The sequence below is a fragment of the Microtus oregoni genome, unplaced genomic scaffold (genome assembly GCF_018167655.1).
Source record: "Microtus oregoni isolate MIOR12 unplaced genomic scaffold, Mior012 000047F_ref0000412, whole genome shotgun sequence".
In the NCBI taxonomy this organism is placed as follows: Eukaryota; Metazoa; Chordata; class Mammalia; order Rodentia; family Cricetidae; genus Microtus; species Microtus oregoni.
In genome coordinates, this window is record NW_024543221.1 from 5,705,726 (window position 1) to 5,727,801 (window position 22,076).

Genomic DNA, 22,076 nt, shown 5'->3' on the forward strand with positions numbered 1-22,076 from the left:
TCACGATAGCCACAAACAGCATAAAATATCTTGGAGTAAATCTAACCAAGGAAGTGAAAGATCTATTTGACAAGAACTTTAAGGCATTGAAGAAAGAAATCGAAGAGGATACCAAAAAATGGATGGACCTCCCTTGCTCTTGGATTGGGAGGATCAACATAGTAAAAATGGCAATTCTATCAAAGGCAATTTATAGATTCAATGCAATCCCCATCAAGATCCCATCAAAATTCTTCACAGATATGGAGAGGACAATAATCAACTTTATATGGAAAAACAAAAAACCCAGGATAGCCAAAACAATCCTATACAATAAAGGATCTTCTGGAGGCATTACCATCCCTGACTTCAAACTCTATTACAGAGCTACAGTAATGAAAACAGTGTGGTACTGGCATAAAAACAGAGAAGTCGACCAATGGAATCGTATAGAAGACCTGGATTTTAACCCACAAACCTATGAACACCTCATTTTTGATAAAGGAGCTAAAAGTATACAATGGAAGAAAGAAAGCATCTTCAACAAATGGTGCTGGCACAACTGGATGTCAACCTGTAGAAGAATGAAAATAGACCCATATCTCTCACCGTGCACAAAACTCAAGTCCAAATGGATTAAAGACCTCAATATCAGCCCGAACACACTGAAAATGATAGACGAGAAAGTGGGAAATACCCTACAACAGATGGGCACAGGAGATCGCTTCCTATGTATAACCCCAGAAGCACAGACATTAAGGGCAACATTGAATAAATGGGACCTACTAAAACTGAGAAGCTTCTGTAAAGCAAAGGACACTTGCTTTTGGTTTTTACAATATTAATCCTGCTGTTCCATGATCATGGGAGATCTTTCCAACTTCTGATATATTCTTCATTTTCTTTTTTCAATGTCTTAAAGTTTTTCTTATACAAATCTTTCACGCTTGGCTAGAGCTATCCCAAGATATTTTTGAGGCTATTGTAAAAGGTGTTGTTTCCCTGATTTCCTTCTCAGACTATTTATATATAGGAAGACTACTGGGTTTTGTGTGTTTGTATCCTGCTACTTTGCTGAAAGTATTTATCAGCTGTAGATATTTCCTGGTGGAGTCTTTATGGTCTTTTATGTATACAATCATATCATCTACAAATAAGAAATTTTCTTTTTACTTCTTTCTATCCCATTTGTATCCTTTGATCTACTTCAGTTGTCTTATTGCTCTAGCTAAGACTTCAGATGTATGGAGAGAGTGGACAACCTTGTCTTGTTCCTGATTTTAGTGGAAATCCTTTGAGTTTTCTCCCTTTAGGAAGATAGTGGCTGTGGACTTGATATAAACTGGCCTTCTTATATTTAAGTATTTTCTTTGTATTCCTAGTCTCTCTAGGACTTTTATCATGAAGGAGTGTTGAATCCCGACAAAGAATCTTTGCATCTAATAAGATGATTGTGTGGTTTTTGCCTTTTTTTCTGCGTGTTTGCTTTTGTTTTGTTCTGTTTTGTCTTGTTGGTTTCTCTGTGTAGCCTCTCCCCCCCCCAACCCCCTGTGCTTCTTTTTGTCTGTTATTGGTGGACTCTGTTTATTGATTTGGGCATGCTGCACTGCCCTATGTCTCTAGAATGAAGCTAAGTTGATCACAGCGGAAAGACTTTGTGATGTGTTCAATTTAGTTTGCACATATTTTATTGAGAATTTTTGCATCTGTGTTGATAAGGGGGATTGGCCTAAATTTTTCTTTATTATTTAATCTATGTATGGTTTTGATATCAAGGCAATAGTGGCTTCATAAAAAGAATTTGGAAATGTTCCTTCAGTTTCTATTTAATGGAGTAGCTTGAGTGTTGGCATCAGTTCTTCTTTGAAAGTCTGGTAGAATTCTGCTCTGTATCTTTCCGGCCCTGGGCTCGCTTTTGGGGAGATTTTTAATTATTGCATCTTAATATGAGGGGTTATGGGTCTATTTAAATTGTTTTAAAATGATTATGTTTCTATATGCAAAAAAAACTATTTTTGCTGAAATAATTTGAGTATTGCTTTCAGGCATTTGCGATATAAATGGGATGAAAAGCAGAAGTTGTGTTACGTATCTCAAGGAAACACCAATTTTGTTTACGGCTATGAGTACTTGGGCTGTGCACCAAGGCTGGTCATCACGCCCCTCACAGAGCGATGCTGGCTGACTCTCACCACAGCGCTGTCCTTCAACCTAGGAGGCTGCAATGCCGGGCCGGCAGCTGTAGGGAAAACTGAGACTATTAAAGACCTGGCGAGAGTAAGTAGTTACTGTATCCAGATGTTTGTCATACAGACTTCAATTGTATCTTAAGTTTACACTATTCCCACTGTTAAAATGTTCATTGTATTTACCAACACATTCATGGCATGAAACACTCCATCAGTTAAACTGTGAATTCCTAGCACAGGAAGGTCTGGCTAAGCCATCGTCTTCGTGTTTCTCTGGAACACCGCTGCAGGAGCTGACCAGTTAGCAGGCGGGAGGTGGAGGGAAGCGGTCATTTCTACTCTGCTCTGTTGTCCTAATGGTTTTGTTGTTGTGTAAATCATGACTGAAGCTTGAAATAGCCAACTCTCCCGCAGCAACCAATCTCATGCTTCCTCTATTAGTTCTGTGGGTCTCTAAACTTGATGTCTAATGCATTTTTTAAAACTAAGTTTTTTTTTCTCGAAAAGCTTAATAGAAATATTTTCTTACTCTGGCAGTTTAAACATCTTTATTTTATGGCATCACTCAAGAACTATATTAAAACAGTATTTTGTTTTCCAGAGCTATGGCAAACATTGTGTGGTGTTCAACTGTTTTGAAGATTTGGATTATAAGGTAAAGCGTAAGCTTATATCCTTAAATAAACTGTGCGTGAAAAGTAATTCATTGAGGAATTAAAGAAACTAAGAAAAATACCAAAAAATGTATTGGTAGGAGTACACATACTATTAGTCTTTTAATGAATAGAGAAAATAAGCCTAGAACCTAATTGAAAGTTAAAACATTATGTAAACATTACCATTTTTAAAGTGGTTCAACTTAATTCCTTAAAGCGTTAATTCTCAGTGTTTATGACGGAGGGATTCTTTTTAAACAAAACCTCACTTGCACAGAGCACGTGCTTGTGCTTCTTCGTTAATAAAAATACAAATGTTCATGCTGGGCATGGTGGTGCACGCCTTTAATCCCAGCTCTCAGGAGGCAGAGGCAGGCGGATATCTGTGAGTTCAAGACCAGCCTGGTCTACAAGAGCTAGTTCCAGGACAGGCTTCAAAATTACAGAGAAACCCTGTCTCGAAAAACCAAAAACTAAAATAAAAAACAATACAAATGTTTCTTACCTTGAACATTTAGTTACTGAAAAGGTAATTGAAAAACTCAAAGAAGTTACAGTGATTAACATCAAAAAGAATTGTAAACATAATAATGATAATTGTCTAAGACATGTCTAATAAAATCTTGAAATACTTTTATTAAAATTTCATGCTCCCCTATGTGTCAGATACAAATTGAATTCTAGTTGTCACAGCACCGTAGTTTGGGGGCGTTGTATCCTACTGCTGGGACTGAATCCAGGTCCCTTGTGGTGCCAAGTGCCCTATAACTGAGCCACATTCCCAACTCTGTAACTTGTTTTACATGTTGATTAGAGCCCAAAATACCCCACAGTGAACAAATATTGACACTTAATACAAAGGTATCTGATTTTTTGCTTTTTCCAGAAGCTTCTGTACCCTCCCAGACCCATGTGCTGTATTCTCTCTCCCCTCTCTATACCTGAGAACCCAGGCATTCCTCAACTTCTCTTCTGCCCATGAAGGTTTTTTGTTTTGTTTGGCATTGGCTCTGCTTGACTGTTTCCTTTAACCTGGTAGGTATTTACAAACCAACAGACTTCAATGCGGCTTTTTAGTGTTCACAGAAGGCTGTTGGCCTGGTTAACGCAGGCCCGTGGCTGCTGGCCAAAGGAGGAAAGGCCATCAGCTGCGTGCCTCTGCTGGGCAGGCTGTCAACTGTGTGCCTCTGCTGGGCAGGCTGTCACTGTGTGCCTCTGCTGGGCAGGCTGTCACTGTGTGCCTCTGCCGGGCAGGCTGTCAACTGTGTGCCTCTGCCGGGCAGGCTGTCAACTGTGTGCCTCTGCCGGGCAGGCTGTCAACTGTGTGCCTCTGCCAGGCAGACTGTCACTGTGTGCCTCTGCTGGGCAGGCTGTCAACTGTGTGCCTCTGCTGGGCAGGCTGTCAACTGTGTGCCTCTGCCGGGCAGGCTGTCACTGTGTGCCTCTGCCGGGCAGACTGTCACTGTGTGCCTCTGCTGGGCAGGCTGTCAACTGTGTGCCTCTGCTGGGCAGGCTGTCACTGTGTGCCTCTGCTGGGCAGGCTGTCACTGTGTGCCTCTGCTGGGCAGGCTGTCAACTGTGTGCCTCTGCCGGGCAGGCTGTCAACTGTGTGCCTCTGCCAGGCGGACTGTCACTGTGTGCCTCTGCTGGGCAGGCTGTCAACTGCGTGCCTCTGCTGGGCAGGCTGTCAACTGCGTGCCTCTGCTGGGCAGGCTGTCAACTGCGTGCCTCTGCTGGGCAGGCTGTCAACTGTGTGACTCTGCTGGGCAGGCTGTCAACTGCGTGCCTCTGCCAGGCGGACTGTCACTGTGTGCCTCTGCCAGGCGGACTGTCACTGTGTGCCTCTGCCGGGAGGACTGTCACTGTGTGCCTCTGCCAGGCGGACTGTCACTGTGTGCCTCTGACAGGCGGACTGTCACTGTGTGCCTCTGCCAGGCGGACTGTCACTGTGTGCCTCTGCCGGGAGGACTGTCACTGACTGTCACTGTGTGCCTCTGCTGGGAGGACTGTCACTGACTGTCACTGTGTGCCTCTGCTGGGAGGACTGTCACTGACTGTCACTGTGTGCCTCTGCCAGGCGGACTGTCACTGTGTGCCTCTGCTGGGAGGACTGTCACTGTCTGTCACTGTGTGCCTCTGCTGGGAGGACTGTCACTGACTGTCACTGTGTGCCTCTGCTGGGCCATCAGCTGTGTCTCTCTGCTGGGCAGGCTTGAGTCTGGCTGGGACCTACCTGGTGCTCAGGGCTTGGTTCACTTATCTGTGGTGCCAATCAGCTTGGTGTGTGTCCTCTTGCTCCACATGAATAGAAAATTGTGTCTAGGCAAGAAGTCTTTCAAGAGCTGGGCTTTTGGCAGCTTTCGTTTCTCTCTGTGTTTGGTGGTAGTGTTGTGTGCAGGAGGGAGCAGCAGCCGGTGGCACCTTCCAATGTCACCATCCTCCCACAGGCCTCTGGTATCAGGGTGCTTTGTCCTGTTGGTGTTAAAGCTCCTATTTAGGCCCCGGAAGTTGAGATTCCTCTGCCTATGAATGCAGCTTACATTTTAATTTCCGAACAGCCCTTATTAGGATTCTCCAACCTTAGACATTAGCCAATGTAATGGTTCGCATGGTGGCCTCAATGTCAGGATTCCTTAACCCTTAACACTAGCCAATGTTACAGTCAGGGCCTATGCTCTTGTCCCTATAGACTTCCTAGTTTTGTGAATTCTTCCAGTGCCTGCTTCCTGGATCTTTGGAGCTTTTCACCCTGAAGTTTCTGCTCTCCACCTTGTCCCTGCTCCCCCTGCCATGTGCCATTTGCTGGCTGCTCTTGAGTTGTCCGCTGCTGCTCGTCGGTTGCTAACCATCAAGCTAACCTGCCACGTGCACAGCTAAGCCTGCCAACTCTGCCACTGCTGCTGTTGCTGCCTATTTTTGTCACTACTTTTCAGTCTCCGTGGCTACTTTCGTATCGCTAGCTCAGCCCACAGTGCTAAAAACAGGCGAGAAAGGACCATTTGTGAGAAGCCCTTACTGGTTAGTTTTTTGTCAGCCTGGCACAGCCAGGGTCAATAAAGAAGGAATTACAACTGAGAAAATGCCTCCATCAGATTAGCTTGTAGGCAAGTCTGCGGGACATTTACTTGATTGAGGACTGATGTGGGTGGACCCAACTCACTTTGGTGGCGCCTCTGGTGATTGACTGGTCCTGGGCTAAGTTAAAAGGGTAGTGGAGTAAGGCATGAGGAGCAAGCCAGTAAACAGCGTCCTCCACGGCCTCTGCTTCAGTTCCTGCCCTGACTTCCCTGCATGGTGGACTACAACTTAAGCCTTAAAAAAAAAAAAAAAAAATCCCATTCTTCCCCAGGTTACTTTCGGTCACGTCTTTATCACACCAGTAGAAAGCAAATGAAGACACCTATTATTGGACCTAAAGTTGCCGTCTAGCGGCAGGAGCACCGAAGTCCCATCTTCCGTCAGACTCACCCAGTGAGCACAGGAGGGTGCTTAGGCTTTGCCTTTGGCGTCAGTCACAGCCATAGAGGTTTGTGCTTGAAACAATCACAGGCTCCCTTTTTAGTGTCTGTCAGAGCAGTTCCCTGGCTAGGCTGTCAGGGGAAACGCTCCCTCTGGCCCCAGCAGACATTGTTACAGTTAGTGTTCACAAGGCCGGTGATGGTTCAAAACAAACAAAAACAAAAAAACTGGCCCAAATTTCTGAACTTCTCCCAAGTCTGTGCCACCAGGAATGAGGCAATCAGCTGCAGTTGTGTGATATGGGAGTTCCCTCTGTCTGCTGTGATTACCATTAATGAATAAAGAAACTGCTTTGAGCCTATGCTGTATGCTGGGAGAAAGAAAGGCGGAGCCAGGGAGACGCTATGGAGCCACTGCTGGAGATAGACATACTGAGACTTTGCTGGTAGGCCATGACCTTGTGGTGATATACAGATTAATAGAAATGGGTTAAATTAATATGTAAGAGTTAGCCCATAAGAAGTTAGAGCTAATGGGCGAAGCAGTGATTTAATTAATATAATTTCTGTGTGATTATTTCGGGGCTAAACTAGCCTGGTGGCCAGCACAAACAGGCAGCCCCTCCCTCCTTGCAACAGTTGTGTTGTGGTTTTCTTGAAGCACCGATGCAGTACTCTAGACATTTGGTGTTGGGGTCAACTGTGAGTCCTTTTACTCAAGGCACAGCTGGGACAGCAAGGAGGAATCCAACAAAGTAAAATTATTCCATCCTTCATCACCTTATTTACAGGAAAATGAGCGCCAGAAGAGTGCTGACGCTAAGATCTTAGAATTCTATCGTTGATAGTAATAGGGCTTTTAACAGTTTGCAACAGTGTTTCAACTACACCTGCTTACAAGATCCCCGACCCCTACCTACCCCATCCCCTCCCCTGCACCCTCACCCCTAGCACCAATTGCCTCATCTATAGACCACACTAAACTACAAGGAATCTGCCTGCTCCAGAGAAGGACATCTGCCTTCTGACACGTAACTCCCATCTGCTGCAACAGGGTCATAGAAACGCCTCTAGGATGCAGCTCTGAGACCTAAACTGGCTTTGTGCAGCTGGCCATCAGCTGCTCCTGCCAATGGTCCTGAAACGCAGGAGTTTGCTGTGTGTGTTTCAGCTTTCAAAAGAAACACGGTGAAGTCATCAAGAGTCGAAGCAACTGCTAAACTCTATGAAGAGAAAAATGCAAAAGATACTTAACTTGGCTTGGGGAAGATGAGAAGAATACATACAATTTAGTATCCAGGTGGAAGTGTTCGCCTTTATAGTTTCTGTAATCAACCTTTTTTTTTTTTAAGATAATGGGGAAATTATTCTTCGGGTTGGTGCAGTCGGGAGCTTGGTGCTGTTTCGATGAGTTCAACCGGATAGATATAGAAGTTCTCTCGGTCATTGCCTCGCAGATCCTAACCATCAAGGTTGCAAAAGACAGCTACTCTGTGAGGTATTTATGCATGGGTTACTCCTTTGGGATGGAATTTGATACACATTTACTGTTTACTTAGTGCTGAGTCCTTTTCTTAAGTGTTGGGGTCTTTGAGTTTTTATTTGGTTTAGTTTGTTTAGCATGCAGCAAAATGAATGACACTTGCCTTTAATGTTTTCCTCTGGCGAATAACATGGGAGAAATGTGTGTGTGTGTGTGTGTGTGTGTGTGTGTGTGTATGAATGTTTGTATATATGTGTGTATACATATTGTGTATATATACACAATGTGTATATATATGTACATATATATATGCACACTCAACTTTCATGTCAATTTAAAGGTATCCACCCTCCTTTTACACTTTGGAGTAGCCTGGAGCCGCCAGCCCTCTATGCAGATATACTCTAGTTAATTTTTTTTTCTATCTTAGAATCTCTTTTATCTTAGGATATTACACTTAAAGAAATCAAACAAGAGTTATGAATATTTTTCCGTAATTCTACATGAATTTGTTTTTCTTTAATTCTATACCCATTTAAAAACAGAAATCCTGGCTGCATCCCTGAAGTCCCAGCTCACCATTCTAAACTGAGGTGCTCTTTTAAAAAAAAAAAAAAAACCACAAGAAAATGTATGTATGTTAGGGTTACTGTTGTTTATGAATAATAAACAAGTTTTCCCTTCCAAATCATGCTGATGGTGCTGACTCTGCTCTGATTGGTTTCATGCTGTTAGTGTTACCTGGGCCTACAGGTGGACACAGATGGGGGTACAGTAACCCCCATTTTACCACTCTCCTCTCTGCTTTGACCTCTACAAAGTGTTTTGCCCAAGAACTGGCCAGCTGTGTCTGGTCGTTCTGCCTCTCATGTTTACACTGTCCTCCTCGGTAAGAAACCACCCCAGAAATTCTTGCCATTGTCTCTGCCTGTGCTGTAGCCGACAGGATGTGATGTTTAGGGCAGAGCATCTGCCTCACAGCTGTCTGCATATATTCTTTTTATTTTTGAGATTTTATTTATTTTTTATGGGTGTTTTGCCTACATGTATTGTCTGTGCATCACAGGCACTGGAAACCCTCAGCCTAGAGTTACAGATGACTGGGAGTCACCATGCCAGTGTGGGGAACCGAACCCGGGTCTGCAGGAAGGGCAGTCAGCGCTGAGCCCCCACGTTGTAACTGGACATGGGCTGTGTTCCAGGCAGGAACTCTGTGCTCTGCTGATGTGCTCTAGTGAGTTTGCAGGACCAACACACTGAGGGCTTCCCAGGGTCACTTCCCTGTGTGGATCATTTTGTCCAATGGTGCCTTCCAACACCCAGGCCCAAAGCTTCTCAGACATCTTTAGACAGGGTCAGATATTCCTGAATCACAGCAGAACTCAGCGTTGTCTCAGAACAGGACACTACCTCCTCCTCTCTGTGTTGTTGTTAAGTAAGTTTTATTTGGATTTAAGTGTAATAAAGCCTTAAGAAAATTCCCTGGTTCATTAAAGTTTTAATACCCTTAGGCCTGGAGGGTGATTTTTTTTTTTTTTTTTTTACTATACAGGGTTTCTTTGCATTGCTCTGACTGTCCGAGAACTCACTCTGTAGTCCAGGCTGGCCTCGAACTCACAGTGATCCAGCTGCCTCCCTGCCTCTGCCTCCTGAGTGCTTGGATTAAAGACCTGCTCCACTGCCGCTTGGCTTATAGGAATGATTTTAATGAATGCTTTACTGTCTTCTAGATTTCTACTGGATGGTAAAGAACTACGAATCAATATGTCATGTGCCATGTTTGTCACCTTAAATCCTGGGTAAATATTAACGAGTCTAATGACAGTATACACAGACGAAATCCCTTTAACCCTCTCTGTGGGTGGGCTTGTCCAGTACCATGTAGCTATCATTCACCCTCCAGAATCTTTTTTTGAACTAATTCTTTGAGAATTTCTTACATTGTATTTAGATGTCATTCACCCCTCACCCTAACTCCTCCCAGATCCATCCCTTATTCTACGCGCAAACAACTTTGTGTCCTCATTCTAAAAAAGAAATCAAATCCAGTTAGTGCTACCCATATACCCTTGGGTGTGGGCTGTCCCTTGGAGCGTGGCCAGCCTCAGGGGCCACACTGTTCAAGCTCTTCCGCTCCCGGCAGCCGTCATTACCAATACCTCCTCCAATAGGGATGGGACTCAGTGCCCTCCTCCCCATCCATCATGTGGTTTCATTTGATGTGATCTTAGCCAGGTTTTAGACATTCATGTTGTCGCAACCATCAGGAGGTCATGTGTCCAACCGCCCTGTTGTGTAGACTTTTTCAAACTTGAAACTATATACTTTCCTCAAAAAAGAATTCTATTGGCTTTCTATGTGACATCTACCTAAAAATTAGTTGAAAAGATGGCCTTTACCTTTTATGTCATGAGCACCCTGTAAAACACTGCATTTTCGTAGTCACCTCTAGAAATCCATGCCTGCTCTTCCATGGTGACCCTTGAGTCTTGGAAGGGGGTGGTGTGATACTGATGTCGTTCAAGGCCGAGGATTCGGCTGTCTCCTGTTGTCTCCAACTTGACCAGTTGTGAGTCTGTGCTCATCACCACCTGGCTTCTCTGCTGAGGGTCAAAATGGGCTTCTCTATAGGCGTAAGGATGAGGCCTTAGAAGTCAGTTTAGTGGTGTGCAGAGTGACCGCGATTGGCTCTCCCTGGGCTGTCACCTGTCCAGCCACAGGATTACTCATCATGGCGCCAAGCATGAGTTCCATCTTGTAGAGCTGACACAGCCCCACAACCGCCTCTCTCTATGAATGGATGTAACATCGCCACCCTGTCCGTGCAGGTGATTACACTTAGTCTCTGACTCTGGGCTAGGTTCATCAGACATTGAACAGTGCTGCCTTGGCCCCAGGAAGCAGAAAGGTCTGAGACAAGGTGAAGCATACAATGAAAGACAAGGCGTATGATAGGCTAGCATAGCATGTGGGTGGGAGGGAAGGTGAGAGGCACCTTGTAAACTGATTTCCATATATGGGTCACACAGAAAGCCAATGGAATTATGTGGGGGCAAAGTAATTGCATTTCACATTTGGAAAAAATGCAGGGCGCGGTTGGATTTTTATTATTGTTGCTGTTTTTCTTCCCTTTAGATATAGAGGTCGAGTTGAGCTCCCAGGGAACTTAAAATCTCTGTTTCGCCCGGTGGCAATGATGGTGCCCCACCACAAAATGATCACTGAAATAATTCTCTTCTCATTTGGCTTCAAATCTTCAAGATCACTATCAGGAAAGCTCGTTAACCTTTACGATTTAGCCAGCAAGCAGCTGTCAAAGCAGGTGAGGAACTGCCTCTCTCCAAATATGTAATAGACAGTATAAAGCTGGTTATGAAAGGTGATGCAAAGACATTTCTGCTATCGGCCAGGAACTGGCAGTACCAGCCGGGCCCACCATAAGATGGGAGCTGCTTTCTTCAACGTGACTGTGTATCCATGGGCCTCGGCCTTTACTCGCAGGTCTGGAGAAAGTGGTGGCATATATGTTACTTCAGGTCACATCTTCTCTCTCTGCTCGTGGATGTTAGCCTCTGGATCCATGTTCTGCAGCTCTGTGCACATCTCAGTGATCTGAAGGACATGTGAAAGCACAGGCGCTCAGCCTGACTCTGTCAGGGCAGAACTGAGCAGACTGCACTGGGAAGCTCAGTTACCAGGGCAGTTGAGTTGAGTCCCACACCTTCCTGAGAATTGCTCTGGGATTTGAGTATGTGTTTCTAACACGAAATGGTTTGGTCAGCGAACCACATTCTCTCCAAAGTCTTCCTTTCCTCTTGTTATTTTCCCGTGCCCCTTCCTAGTGCTCAGACAGTGTAACTGGGACCCCATAATTGTTAACACTTACCACTCTTTCTTTTAAGAAATCGGCTCTCCAGAATTCAGTAGTGCATGCCTTTGGTCCTCAGTACTGGAGAGGCTGAGACAATGGAACATTTGAGTCCAAAAATTCAAGGCCAGGCTGGATAACACAGTAAAACTCTAAAGGGAGGGAGGAATGGAGGCAGGGAAGAAAGGACACGGACATAAGGCAAGCGCTAACTTAGATGAGAAATAAAAGCATTGGAGGCAGAATTGGGGTTTTTAGATTCATACAGATATCTCCTTTTACAAACTAGATGGTTATTAATTTACATATGTGTGTGACTGTCTTAAGTGGTTCTATTTTCCCTTGAGAACTATAGTAACTCAGATATTGAATACTCTATTTTAGGAGCATTATGATTTTGGCATGAAGACCTTGAAGACAGTTTTAATAATGGCAGAAAAGAAGAAACAGGAGTATAAATGGTCAGTGGACATTTGAATTTAGTGCAAGGTTCAGAGAGTTACATAAATAATTTGTAGAATTTTAATTAAGGCAAACAAAAACAGAAGCTACCAGACTACCACACTAAGATGGACTGGCAGGAACTTAGTGGTATCAAAAGAACAAAAATGAACCAGGTCATGGATTCCAGATCCCTAGTGGGGCCTGTTCTTTAGAAGGTCTGCATTCCTGATGTGTAATAAAGCATGCAGAGAAATGTAGGGCCCATCTAGAATAGAAATAATGAGAAAGAGAAAATGGTACCTGCACGAAACTGGTACACACCTCTCTTGTCCGCAATCAATGGACCGTGGCTAGTAACACAATGTCAGTGCTGTGTTAGGCATTGTCAATGTTCTAAAGAAGATTCAGAGTGCATGGGAGGAGTGTGTAGTTTGTGTAGATAAGCAAATACAACACTTTATGTAAGGGACTTGAACATCCACAGACTTCGGTACCTGTGGATGACCCTGGTGCTGACAAGACTGCAAGGAGAAAATCAGATATGAATAACTGAAATTAATAGGACTTCTAACAGAAAATATCATAAAATATCACAAAAGCCAAACATATCCAGTGTTGGTTTATGAAAGGTGATATTAAGAATAGGGAGACTGAGGAGGAGGCTCAGTGGGTATATAGGTGCCTGTTCTTTTTTTTTTTTTTTTGGTTTTTCAAGACAGGGTTTCTCTGTGGTTTTGGAGCCTGTCCTGGAACTAGCTCTTGTAGACCAGGCTGGTCTCGAACTCACAGAGATCTGCCTGCCTCTGCCTCCCAAGTGCTGGGATTAAAGGCGTGCGCCACCACCGCCCAGCATGGGTGCCTGTTCTACAAACACAAGGACCCAAGTTCAAATCCCCGGCACCCACATTAAAGGCTGGCATGGTTGCATGTGTCCATAATACAGGAATAAGCAAAGGGTTTTTTTAGTATTTGTTTTTAGACAACTGATTCTAAAATTCACATGGAAAAATAAAGGTAGTTTTAAAATATTGAAAAACAAGAGAAATTAAAGGGAAATACCTTTCTGAGGATTAAGCTATATTGTAAAACTTCAACAGTTGAAAGTGTGGCACTGATTGTCAATGGGCAAAGTGTTGAAATAATGTAGAAAGTCAGGAGGCAGGGCCGCATGCCTGGGAAATGCAGTATGTCATAAATCCATCACCAAGACCAGAGAGTTCGATGCAGCCACTGCCTGCAGAAACGTCAAGTGGGAGCCATGCTCCACAGCATTTGCCCAGACAGTCGCTAAAACAGTTGAGGGATTTAAAGGTAAACAAACTTCAAGCATAAAACTATCAGAAGGAACGAGTTGTCCCTAATATTCTTGGAGGAGAAAAGACTCTTCCCCCAGTGCTAGAAAGTGAACCATGGGCCTTCTGCTGGTGACTTACTTGTTGCTATGGCAACATACTTGACTAAGGCAACTCAAAGGAGGAAAGTTGGTGTTGACTCAACAATCCATCATGGCAGCAGGAACCCAAAGCAGCTGGTCGCATTGTGTCTGCATCAAGGATGCTCAGTTCACTTTCTTCTCATTCAGTCCAGAACCCCATAGGATGGTATCACCCACATTTGGGCGGAACAAAGTTAACACAGTCTAGAAACTCCCAGCCGTGAGAAGGCATTTGTCTCCACGCTCATTCTGTATCCAATTGTGTTGATAATCAACACTGACTACCACAGGCTTTGTATGGCGCTTAAAACCAAAACTCAAAATCTAGAATCTACAGGGGCTAGAGAGATAGCTCAGCAGTTAAGACCACTGGCTGCTCTTCCAAAGGAGCTGGGTTCAATTCCCAGCACCCATGTGGCAGGTAGCTCACAACTATCTGTAACAAGTTTTACTCTGGCCTCTGTGCATGCTGCATGCAGGTGATACATCTTTATGTGTAGGCATGTAGGCCAAACACCCACACACATTAAAAAAAAAAAAACAACTAGAATCAACAAAAAAAAAAAAAACCAAAAGAACATTTTTAACAGATACGGATCTGCTTATCTCAAAAATATTCAAAGGTGATCATATAGGAATAAGTTAGAAAAAACTTTTATGGATTTGAAAAACAACAAAGTATGGTGCACAATATCTGCACGTCATGCTGCACACAGCAATGGTGGCATCCAGACAGGGCTGGCGTAGGATAAACTCCTCTTAAAAATAAGAGCATAGTTTAAGTCAAGTCAAGAAAGTTAGGCCAACTTCAGAAAGATAAATATCATATTTTCTTTCATTTGTAGTTCCTAGATTTCATATAGATATATAAAATCACATAAGAGTATATATGATATCAAAGTAGACATAAAACTGTAGATGAGCAAAGGGAACTAATAGGAAGGGGAAAGGGATGTCAAAGGGATGATCTCAATGTGTATTATACAGTATATGTATATACATGTATATATCTAATATAGTGATTATATGTATATTATATACTCATGTAAACTTTTCTTGTGAAACACAGTTCTATGTATACTAAACACACACAACAAAAAACATTTTAATGAAGAAAAGGGAAAGTTGAAAATTCCTTTATTTGTTAAAGACATTGAATATGCAATTAGTATCTTCCCTAAATGAAAATGAAGAATCATAACATTTTTTTACCATCAAGGAAAAACTCATTCTTTTCCCATGTTAAAAAGCATCCAGCAATCCTCGGGATTAAGCAGTGAGTTCATCCCTGGGGAGATGTAGCTTTTTCTGCCCACAAGAGCTCCCTCTCTTGCATTCCTTAGGTGAGATTCCAAAACTGCTTTCATTTAGCAAACAAGGGTCGCAGAGGGTCTGGGGACAGAGAGGGCGCTGCAGACACGAGGCATGTTTGTTTTCTCCAGCGACTGCGGCAAGAGCCTTTCAGAAGCAGACGAATCTCTGATCGTTATCGAGGCAATCCAAGAAGCTAGCTTATCAAAGTTCCTTCCCGAAGACGCCCCACCTTTTGAAAAGATCATGGAAGATACTTTCCCTGGAATAACGGTTTCAAAAGTCTGTCACCTTGCCTTGGAGGTAACACAGCTATGGCAAGCACTGCCGGGTCCCTCTCAGGTTGATGTGGCTTTAAATACAGTGGCTCCTTCTGAAATACTCTACTCATGTCAAGGACGTCACAGGATTAGGGGCAAAGCACTTGCTGACATGTTTTTACCAGGGGAGGGGAAGGGACTTTAAGCACACGGTGACTAGTGAATGGAAAGAACGAACAGACAGTGGGGTTGCTGTATGCTGAGTTCTCCTTCCTAAGTGCCAATGTGGGTTTTGGGTTTCCCTGTAATAGCACGGTGCTTATTCCCTATTATGAGGGGCATTTAACTGTTTGGTAAGTAAGGGTCTACAGTATTTGGAGTGTATCCACAAGGCTTCCCAAGCTGCTCCCCTAAGAGCAAAGCCAGTGTTTAATTGCCATTACCTTATGTACAAAAACAAAATTATTATGGACAGAACCTGGCTTCCTTCATCAGGCGGCCGGGTCATCCAGCATATTCTGCCTTCACCTGCCCCTGTTCTCCTGTTCTCTTCTGCTTCTGCTGCTTCCTGTCTCCCAGCTGTCCAGACTTTCAAAACAGATTGATTGCTCTGTCTTAGACCTGACTTGAGGGGTGTTTTTTCTTCTTAGATATTTCAGTAAGAACAATAGAGCTGCTTTTTACATATCAGCAGTATATGCAATTAACTTGATTGGCAATCACGGGTTACATACTATTTTTTAGCACATCTGAAGTATGTAGCAAACATGACCAGGGATACTGCAAGAAGGCTCACAAGAATTCCTCTTGAGACCCATTCAGAGTAGATGTATGATCATAACTGTTCTGTTATGGTCTGAAAATAAGAGAATTTTAACTCTGGTTCTCCTTAGAACAGCCTTCTCCAGCTAGACAGACATAGGCATTCTATCACGTTTCAGACTGGGTTGGTGCGGAATTGAACAAAGCACTATTTTGATTTTTTCAATTTCATGTTTTTGCGATTGATTTTCCTGTAACATGTTCTCCTGATGTATGCAGTCTGGTCTGACATGTTGCTTTCTTAACTAACTAGCCTCTGCTTCCAGATTCCTCACAATCTCGTCTTACGTTTGAATTTTTTTTTTCTGTCTTCTTCTGGGACTTACATTTTTTTGAGAAAGATTTTTTGAAATTCAAAATTAGCTTTCTTTTTTACTAATGGAAATTTGTAAGACTAGACTTTCCTCTTCTTGATTTTTTTCTTGCCTCACCGATAGTACCACAGTGAGCCGCCATGTCCAGCCTGCTCGCCCCGTGTCTGTAGGGCTGTGTTCCTGTGGACTCTCAAATCTGAAGTAACCATAGTGTGTATAAAGGTGTTCAATAAATATGTCTCTACTGTATAAAACATTTACTTTAAAAAAGAATTGTACTTTATTGTATTTTACGTCTTCACTTGTGGTCTCTGTGCTGATTTATTTAAAAAAAAAATCTCCCTAGGCCTAGACATTAGCTTTCCTATATAGAAAGACATCAATAAAATAATTTATTATTTTAAAAAAAGACTAGACTTTCCTCTAAGCAAATGCTTGTCCTGTGTCTGTGGAGGGGATGGAATGGTTTGGGTCCCTTATTCTGTCAGTGTGAGAACATCCACTGCTTTCTGTACTGTAGAGCACCCTGCATCCCTGGAGTGAATCTCCGCGGGTCACAGTGAAACCTCTTTTGAATGTGCTGTTGGATTTCATTCGCTAGAATTTTGCAACCCTATCCCTCAAGGATACTGATCTTTATTATTCCTTTATTGTGGTGGTTTGGATAGCAAAATAGTGCCAGCCCCAAACAATGAATTTAAAAGATTTCTTTCCCTTCATATCTTTAAAAGAGAGTTCAAGAAGAAATCTTTAAACATTTGTGGAGCCATTTGGTTCTGGGATTTTCTTTAATGGGAAATGTTTTATTATTGATCCAATCTCATCCTTTATTTATATGGGCTTCCTCAGGCATCGAATTTTTCACTGGTCAGTCTCAGTAAGTTGTATATGTTCAGAAATTTGTTCATTTCTTCTGGGGTTTTTTTTTTTGGCAAGCAATAGTTCATAATTTTATCTAATAATGCTTTTTATGGTTGTGTTATCTATCATAATGTCTCCTTTATGGCTCTAGTTTTATTTACATGTCTCTTCTCACTTCTTTGTCTAGTTAAAGATTTTTTTTAATTTTATATTTTTAAAAAAAAACTTCAAAGGCTCAATTGGTAAAATGCTTGCCTTGTAAGCCTGACGAGCTGGGTCTGAACCTTTGCAAGTCACATAAAAAGCTGGGCATGGCAGCGCACGTTTAAAACCCACCGCTGGAGAAGTGGACACAGGTCCTGAGAGTCACTGGCCAGTCAGAACCTACTTAGTGAGCTCCAGGGTCTCCAGGAGAGACCCTGTCTCAAAGGAGGTGGACAACATTTCTGAGGATGACCCCAAGGTTGTCTTCTGCTGACCATATGCATCTGCATGCATAAGCACATCCATCGTTCCACGTGTGCCCGTGTATTAACACTGATTTAAAGCTTCTTTCATGTATCGTTTGTATTTTTAATCTTTATTTGCTTATTTCTGCACTTACTCAATATTTTTCCTTACAGATAACTTGGAATTTGGGTTACTCTAGTTTTTTCTTGCTTGCTTGTTTGTTTGCTAATTCCTCAAGGTACAATATTAGGTTACTTATTTGAAACCCTCTCTTGAAGTTAGATTTTTATGTGTCTAGGTGTTTTTGCCTACATGCATGTCTATGCAGCATGTCATGCATGGTACTTGCAGAAGAAGGTGTCAGATCCCCTGGAACTGGAGTTAATGGACAGTTGTGAGCCACCTTGTAGGTGCTGTGACTCAAACCTAAGTCCTCTGCAAGAGCAGGCAGTGCTCTTAACCACTGAGCCATCTCTCCAGCCCCAAAGTCTTTGTTTCTGGTGGTGGCTGATTCTTCCTATAAACCTCTCTACATTCTGCTTTTGCTCTAATTGCGGCATTTGGGGTATACTGTGTTGCCGTTATCATTTGTCTAAATAAAGTTTAGAATTTCAGGGCTGCTAAAATGGTTCCGCAGTGAGGTGTTTGCAGTCAAGCCTGCCAGCTTGAGTTTGGTGTCCAGATCCTACAGTGAAAGGAGGGAACTGACTCCTGACGGTTGTCTTCACACGTGAATGCACGCGCCCTTGCGTGCACACCCACGCAGTCCCAGGGGCATGCATACAACCCCGAGGTTTTTCTGGACCGTGTTGTTTCGCATCTGTTTAGTATCCCAAGTGTCTATTGTGGCTGCTTTCTGATTTTATGCTGTTGTGGTCAAAATGAGACTTGATGTGATCTCAGTTTTTATTTGTTGATGCTTGTTTTTGTGACCAACTATACGCTGTATATGGAGGGTTTTCCATGTGCCACTAAGGAGACTATGTATCTGTAGCTGCTGGATGGAGTAGTCTATGATTGTCTGCTGGGACCTTTGGTCCAGGGTACGGTTTAGCTCTGACATTTCTTTGTTAGCTTCGTCTGGGTTTGCCACTTAACGCTGACAGTAAAAGATTAAGCGTTCTGCTGTGCTGTGTTGGAGTGTGTGTGCCTCTCCCTTCAATCTATCAGTATTTACCCTACAGCACTAGGGACAGCATATTTGGGTGCCAACATCTTTAGGCCTGTTGTATCACCTTGTCGAATTGACCTTTAAGCACTGCCTGGGAACTGCCTTTTCTCCTCTGTGCAGTTGTCTACGCTGTCTCCTTTGTCTGCTTTGTTCTGTCTCATTGTAGGGATGCAAGGAATGGGGAGCAGACAGGAGATGACGTACAAGTCCTATCTACCTAGACACAAACCTTCCTGTGGAAGGAAACCTGGTTCTCCAGGGGTTTTGTTTTGTTCTGTTTTGGGCTGTTTTGGACTTACAGTCCCTTTGGCTTTATTTATTGCCCTTCCTATGTCCCACCTCACTCCCTCCTAAATTGATGGCCTCTTTTTCTTTTATTATTATTGTTAAAAACATGTGCACTGTTGTATAAACACAGCATGCAGAATCCATTTTTGTTGTTTTGTGCATATGATTTTGTGTATTAATAAATCTGAAAGTGATGATTCTTAGTCTGAGGGGAGGGTTTATGAATTTGTTCAAAGGTCTGTGAATACAAAATTTTCTATGTATTGCATATTTCTGGTGAGAAAAAATAGTGGTTTTCATTATTCTCAAGGACAGAACTTGGTGAGCTAAAAAAAAATGAAGAATACTCTTAACAACTCTAGTAATTAATAAATAGCTAAGGGGTTCTGAAGGATTACAATTGAAGGGTTTGGGCTGTGGGTGTGGCACAGTACATCATTAGGCTGCTTTGTACAAGGGCCTGGGTTTTGTCCCCAAGACTGCAATAAATAGATAGAAGGCTGGATGGGTGGCTGGATAGTCAAGTTATAATACACTTTAATACATTTATATTCTTTCAGAAAGCAATATCTATTGCAACAGAACAATTAAACTTTCAACATTGGCCTCCTCAGAAAGAGAAGATCATACAGTTGTACCATCAGCTCCAGGTGAGTACAGAAAGGGACGGCAGCAGGTCTTAGGGAACTTTCAGTCAGTAAAGTCAAACGTGAACACACAGAACAATCAAGAGGGGTTATGGTACTTTAAGAACCTTGAGTTTAGTGCACACAGCCCTAGTCTTAAAAGAATACTGGCATCAAAAAAAACTAAACTTTGTTTCTGAAGGAGACTTTTAAATACATATTTTGGTTACCAAATTTGTGCTTGATGGGGCGTAGTTCGGTGGTAGAGTGCATATTTAGCATACACGAGACTCTGCAGTCAATCCCCATCATTCTCACCCCAAAGCCTGCCTAACATCCTTGAAAACATGAGCTGCTGATGTCTCTGCTCCAACAGTATGTGGGAATATCAGGGACCCACAAAAATGACCCCCAAGGTCATCCACTTCTCGTTTATATACTGTCTTAGCTCCTGGTGAATTTCCCCAAGAATGCAATGCATGTTGACCACTAATTAATCTTGCTTATAGGACCTATAACCTAAATATATTTGTTTTACCTCATTGTTTCAGTTAGAGTTTCTACTGCTGTGATGAGACACTGTGACCATGGCAACTCTTATAAAGGAAAACATTTAATTGGGCAGCTTACAGTTTCAGAGATTTAGTCCATTATCACCATGGGGGACATGACAGTGTGCAGGCAGACATGGTGCTGGAGAAGGAAGGGAGAGTAAAGAAGGAACTATATCTTGACCCTGAAGGCAACAGGAAGTGGTGTGAGTGTCACACTGAGTGTAGCTTGAGCAGAGGATACCTCAAAGTCTGCCCCCACAGTGACAATTTCTCAAGAAAGTCCATACCTACTTCAAAAAACATACCTCCTAATAGTTCCACTTCCCATGAGTTTATGGGGGCCAATTACATTCAAACTACTATATTCAACTCCCTGGCCTCCATAAGCTTGTAACAATGTCATAATGCAAAATGCATTTAGTTCAACTTCAGAAGGCCCCATAGTCTTTAACAGTCTGAGTAATATTTTAACACTCAAAGTTCAAAGCTTCTTCTGGGATTCATGCAATCTCTTAACCATAATTCCCTATAAAATAAAAATTAAAAAAACAGATTACATGCTCCTAACATATAATAGCACAGGATATACATTACCATTCCAAAACAAAATCATACCTCCTAATAGTGCCAGTCCCTGTGAGTTTATGGGGGCCAATTACATTCAAACTACCATACTCATTTAGGACTTAAGGCTTTCATCATCAGATCACTGAACAGCAGAGCAAGACCACCCTAAACATCAGTCCCAGCTGTGAATGCCCATCTAACATTCTAGGTCCAAACAGCTGCACTGGCCCCACAGCCCACCTGAGTCCACCTTAGCGCACCAGGTGGGATCCTTCTGAGTATCTGTATTGACGCCCCCCACTTGATATTTGAACCATCAATCCAGGCGTGCACAGACTTTTACGTCACCCCGTAAGGAGGGGGTAGTGCAAGTCAGTGAGCTGATGTCCATCTGAATGCTACTCTCAAGGAAAGCTGGATGGTTCTTAGGAGGGAGACATGATCATTCCTGGGCCTGGCTTTTACCCAAGAAATAAAGATATAGAGGGGAACAAAGTTTGTTCTTGGAAAGTGGGGCCTTTTGTTAGTTTTAGGGGAGGGTTTGTTTGCATGTTTTTCACAGATGTAATCTTTCTTCAATGTGAACCATGTCAAGTTCAAGATAAGGACTGATGAAGTTGGCAGTGCTACAGTGCCAGTTCTCATTCAGTTCTAACAAACCTACTGCTTGTGTTTGGAATGACATCATGGTTTTGCTGTGTGTCAGTAGATGGCGCTCATCTGCCCCAGGAGTGACTGGGAATGGGGAGTGAGCATACACATGAGCAATTTGTTTGCTTTTTCTTTTCTGTGTTTGTGTGGTGCTAGGGATTGAACTGAGGAGTCTAGGCAAGCATCTTAGCACAGACTCTACCCCCTGCCCTTTTTTTTCTGCTTATGAGGCCACTAATTACAGCATGGGAGCCCCTCCCCCAAATACCAGAACTAGAATCAATAAAACTGTAAGAGGTGAATGAAAAAGATGCATATCCTACTCTGAGAAATTGGTCCATAAAAGAAGCATCGCGTTTGGAAAAGAAGCAAATGTGAGGTTATACTGAGCTGAGAAGCTTATGAGATGGGGATGGAAATGTTCACTGAAGCAGGCACTGAGAAAGTATATCCATTGGAGAGCCATGAGAACCTGGGTCTTGCTTCAGGCCGAACTGGTGAGACTCAAAGGAACAGTGAAGAAGAGCAAGCAACGCGAATGCCTGGGGATGTTTAGCGTGGAAAGATAAATAAAAAATGAAGAGAAAAATCATTGTGACAGAGCCTAGTTCAGAAAGTCTCAAGGAGCGGGGAGGAGGAGATCAGGAGGAAGGATTCAGCACCAAGAATTAACAGTATTCTTTGATTAG

The 22,076-nt window shown here is 42.9% G+C and overlaps 1 protein-coding gene across 1 annotated transcript in view; it reads left to right on the forward strand.

Annotated features, from left to right (window-relative positions):
- Positions 1-22,076, forward strand: part of Dnah14 (dynein axonemal heavy chain 14) — a 257,032-nt gene that overhangs the window by 92,460 nt on the left and 142,496 nt on the right. The window contains exons 28-35 of the mRNA XM_041635247.1: positions 2,025-2,256; positions 2,770-2,823; positions 7,635-7,780; positions 9,496-9,564; positions 10,901-11,087; positions 12,018-12,094; positions 14,955-15,126; positions 19,550-19,639. Of these exons, the coding sequence (XP_041491181.1) occupies positions 2,025-2,256; positions 2,770-2,823; positions 7,635-7,780; positions 9,496-9,564; positions 10,901-11,087; positions 12,018-12,094; positions 14,955-15,126; positions 19,550-19,639 (1,027 nt within the window). The remainder of the gene's footprint in view (positions 1-2,024; positions 2,257-2,769; positions 2,824-7,634; positions 7,781-9,495; positions 9,565-10,900; positions 11,088-12,017; positions 12,095-14,954; positions 15,127-19,549; positions 19,640-22,076) is intronic.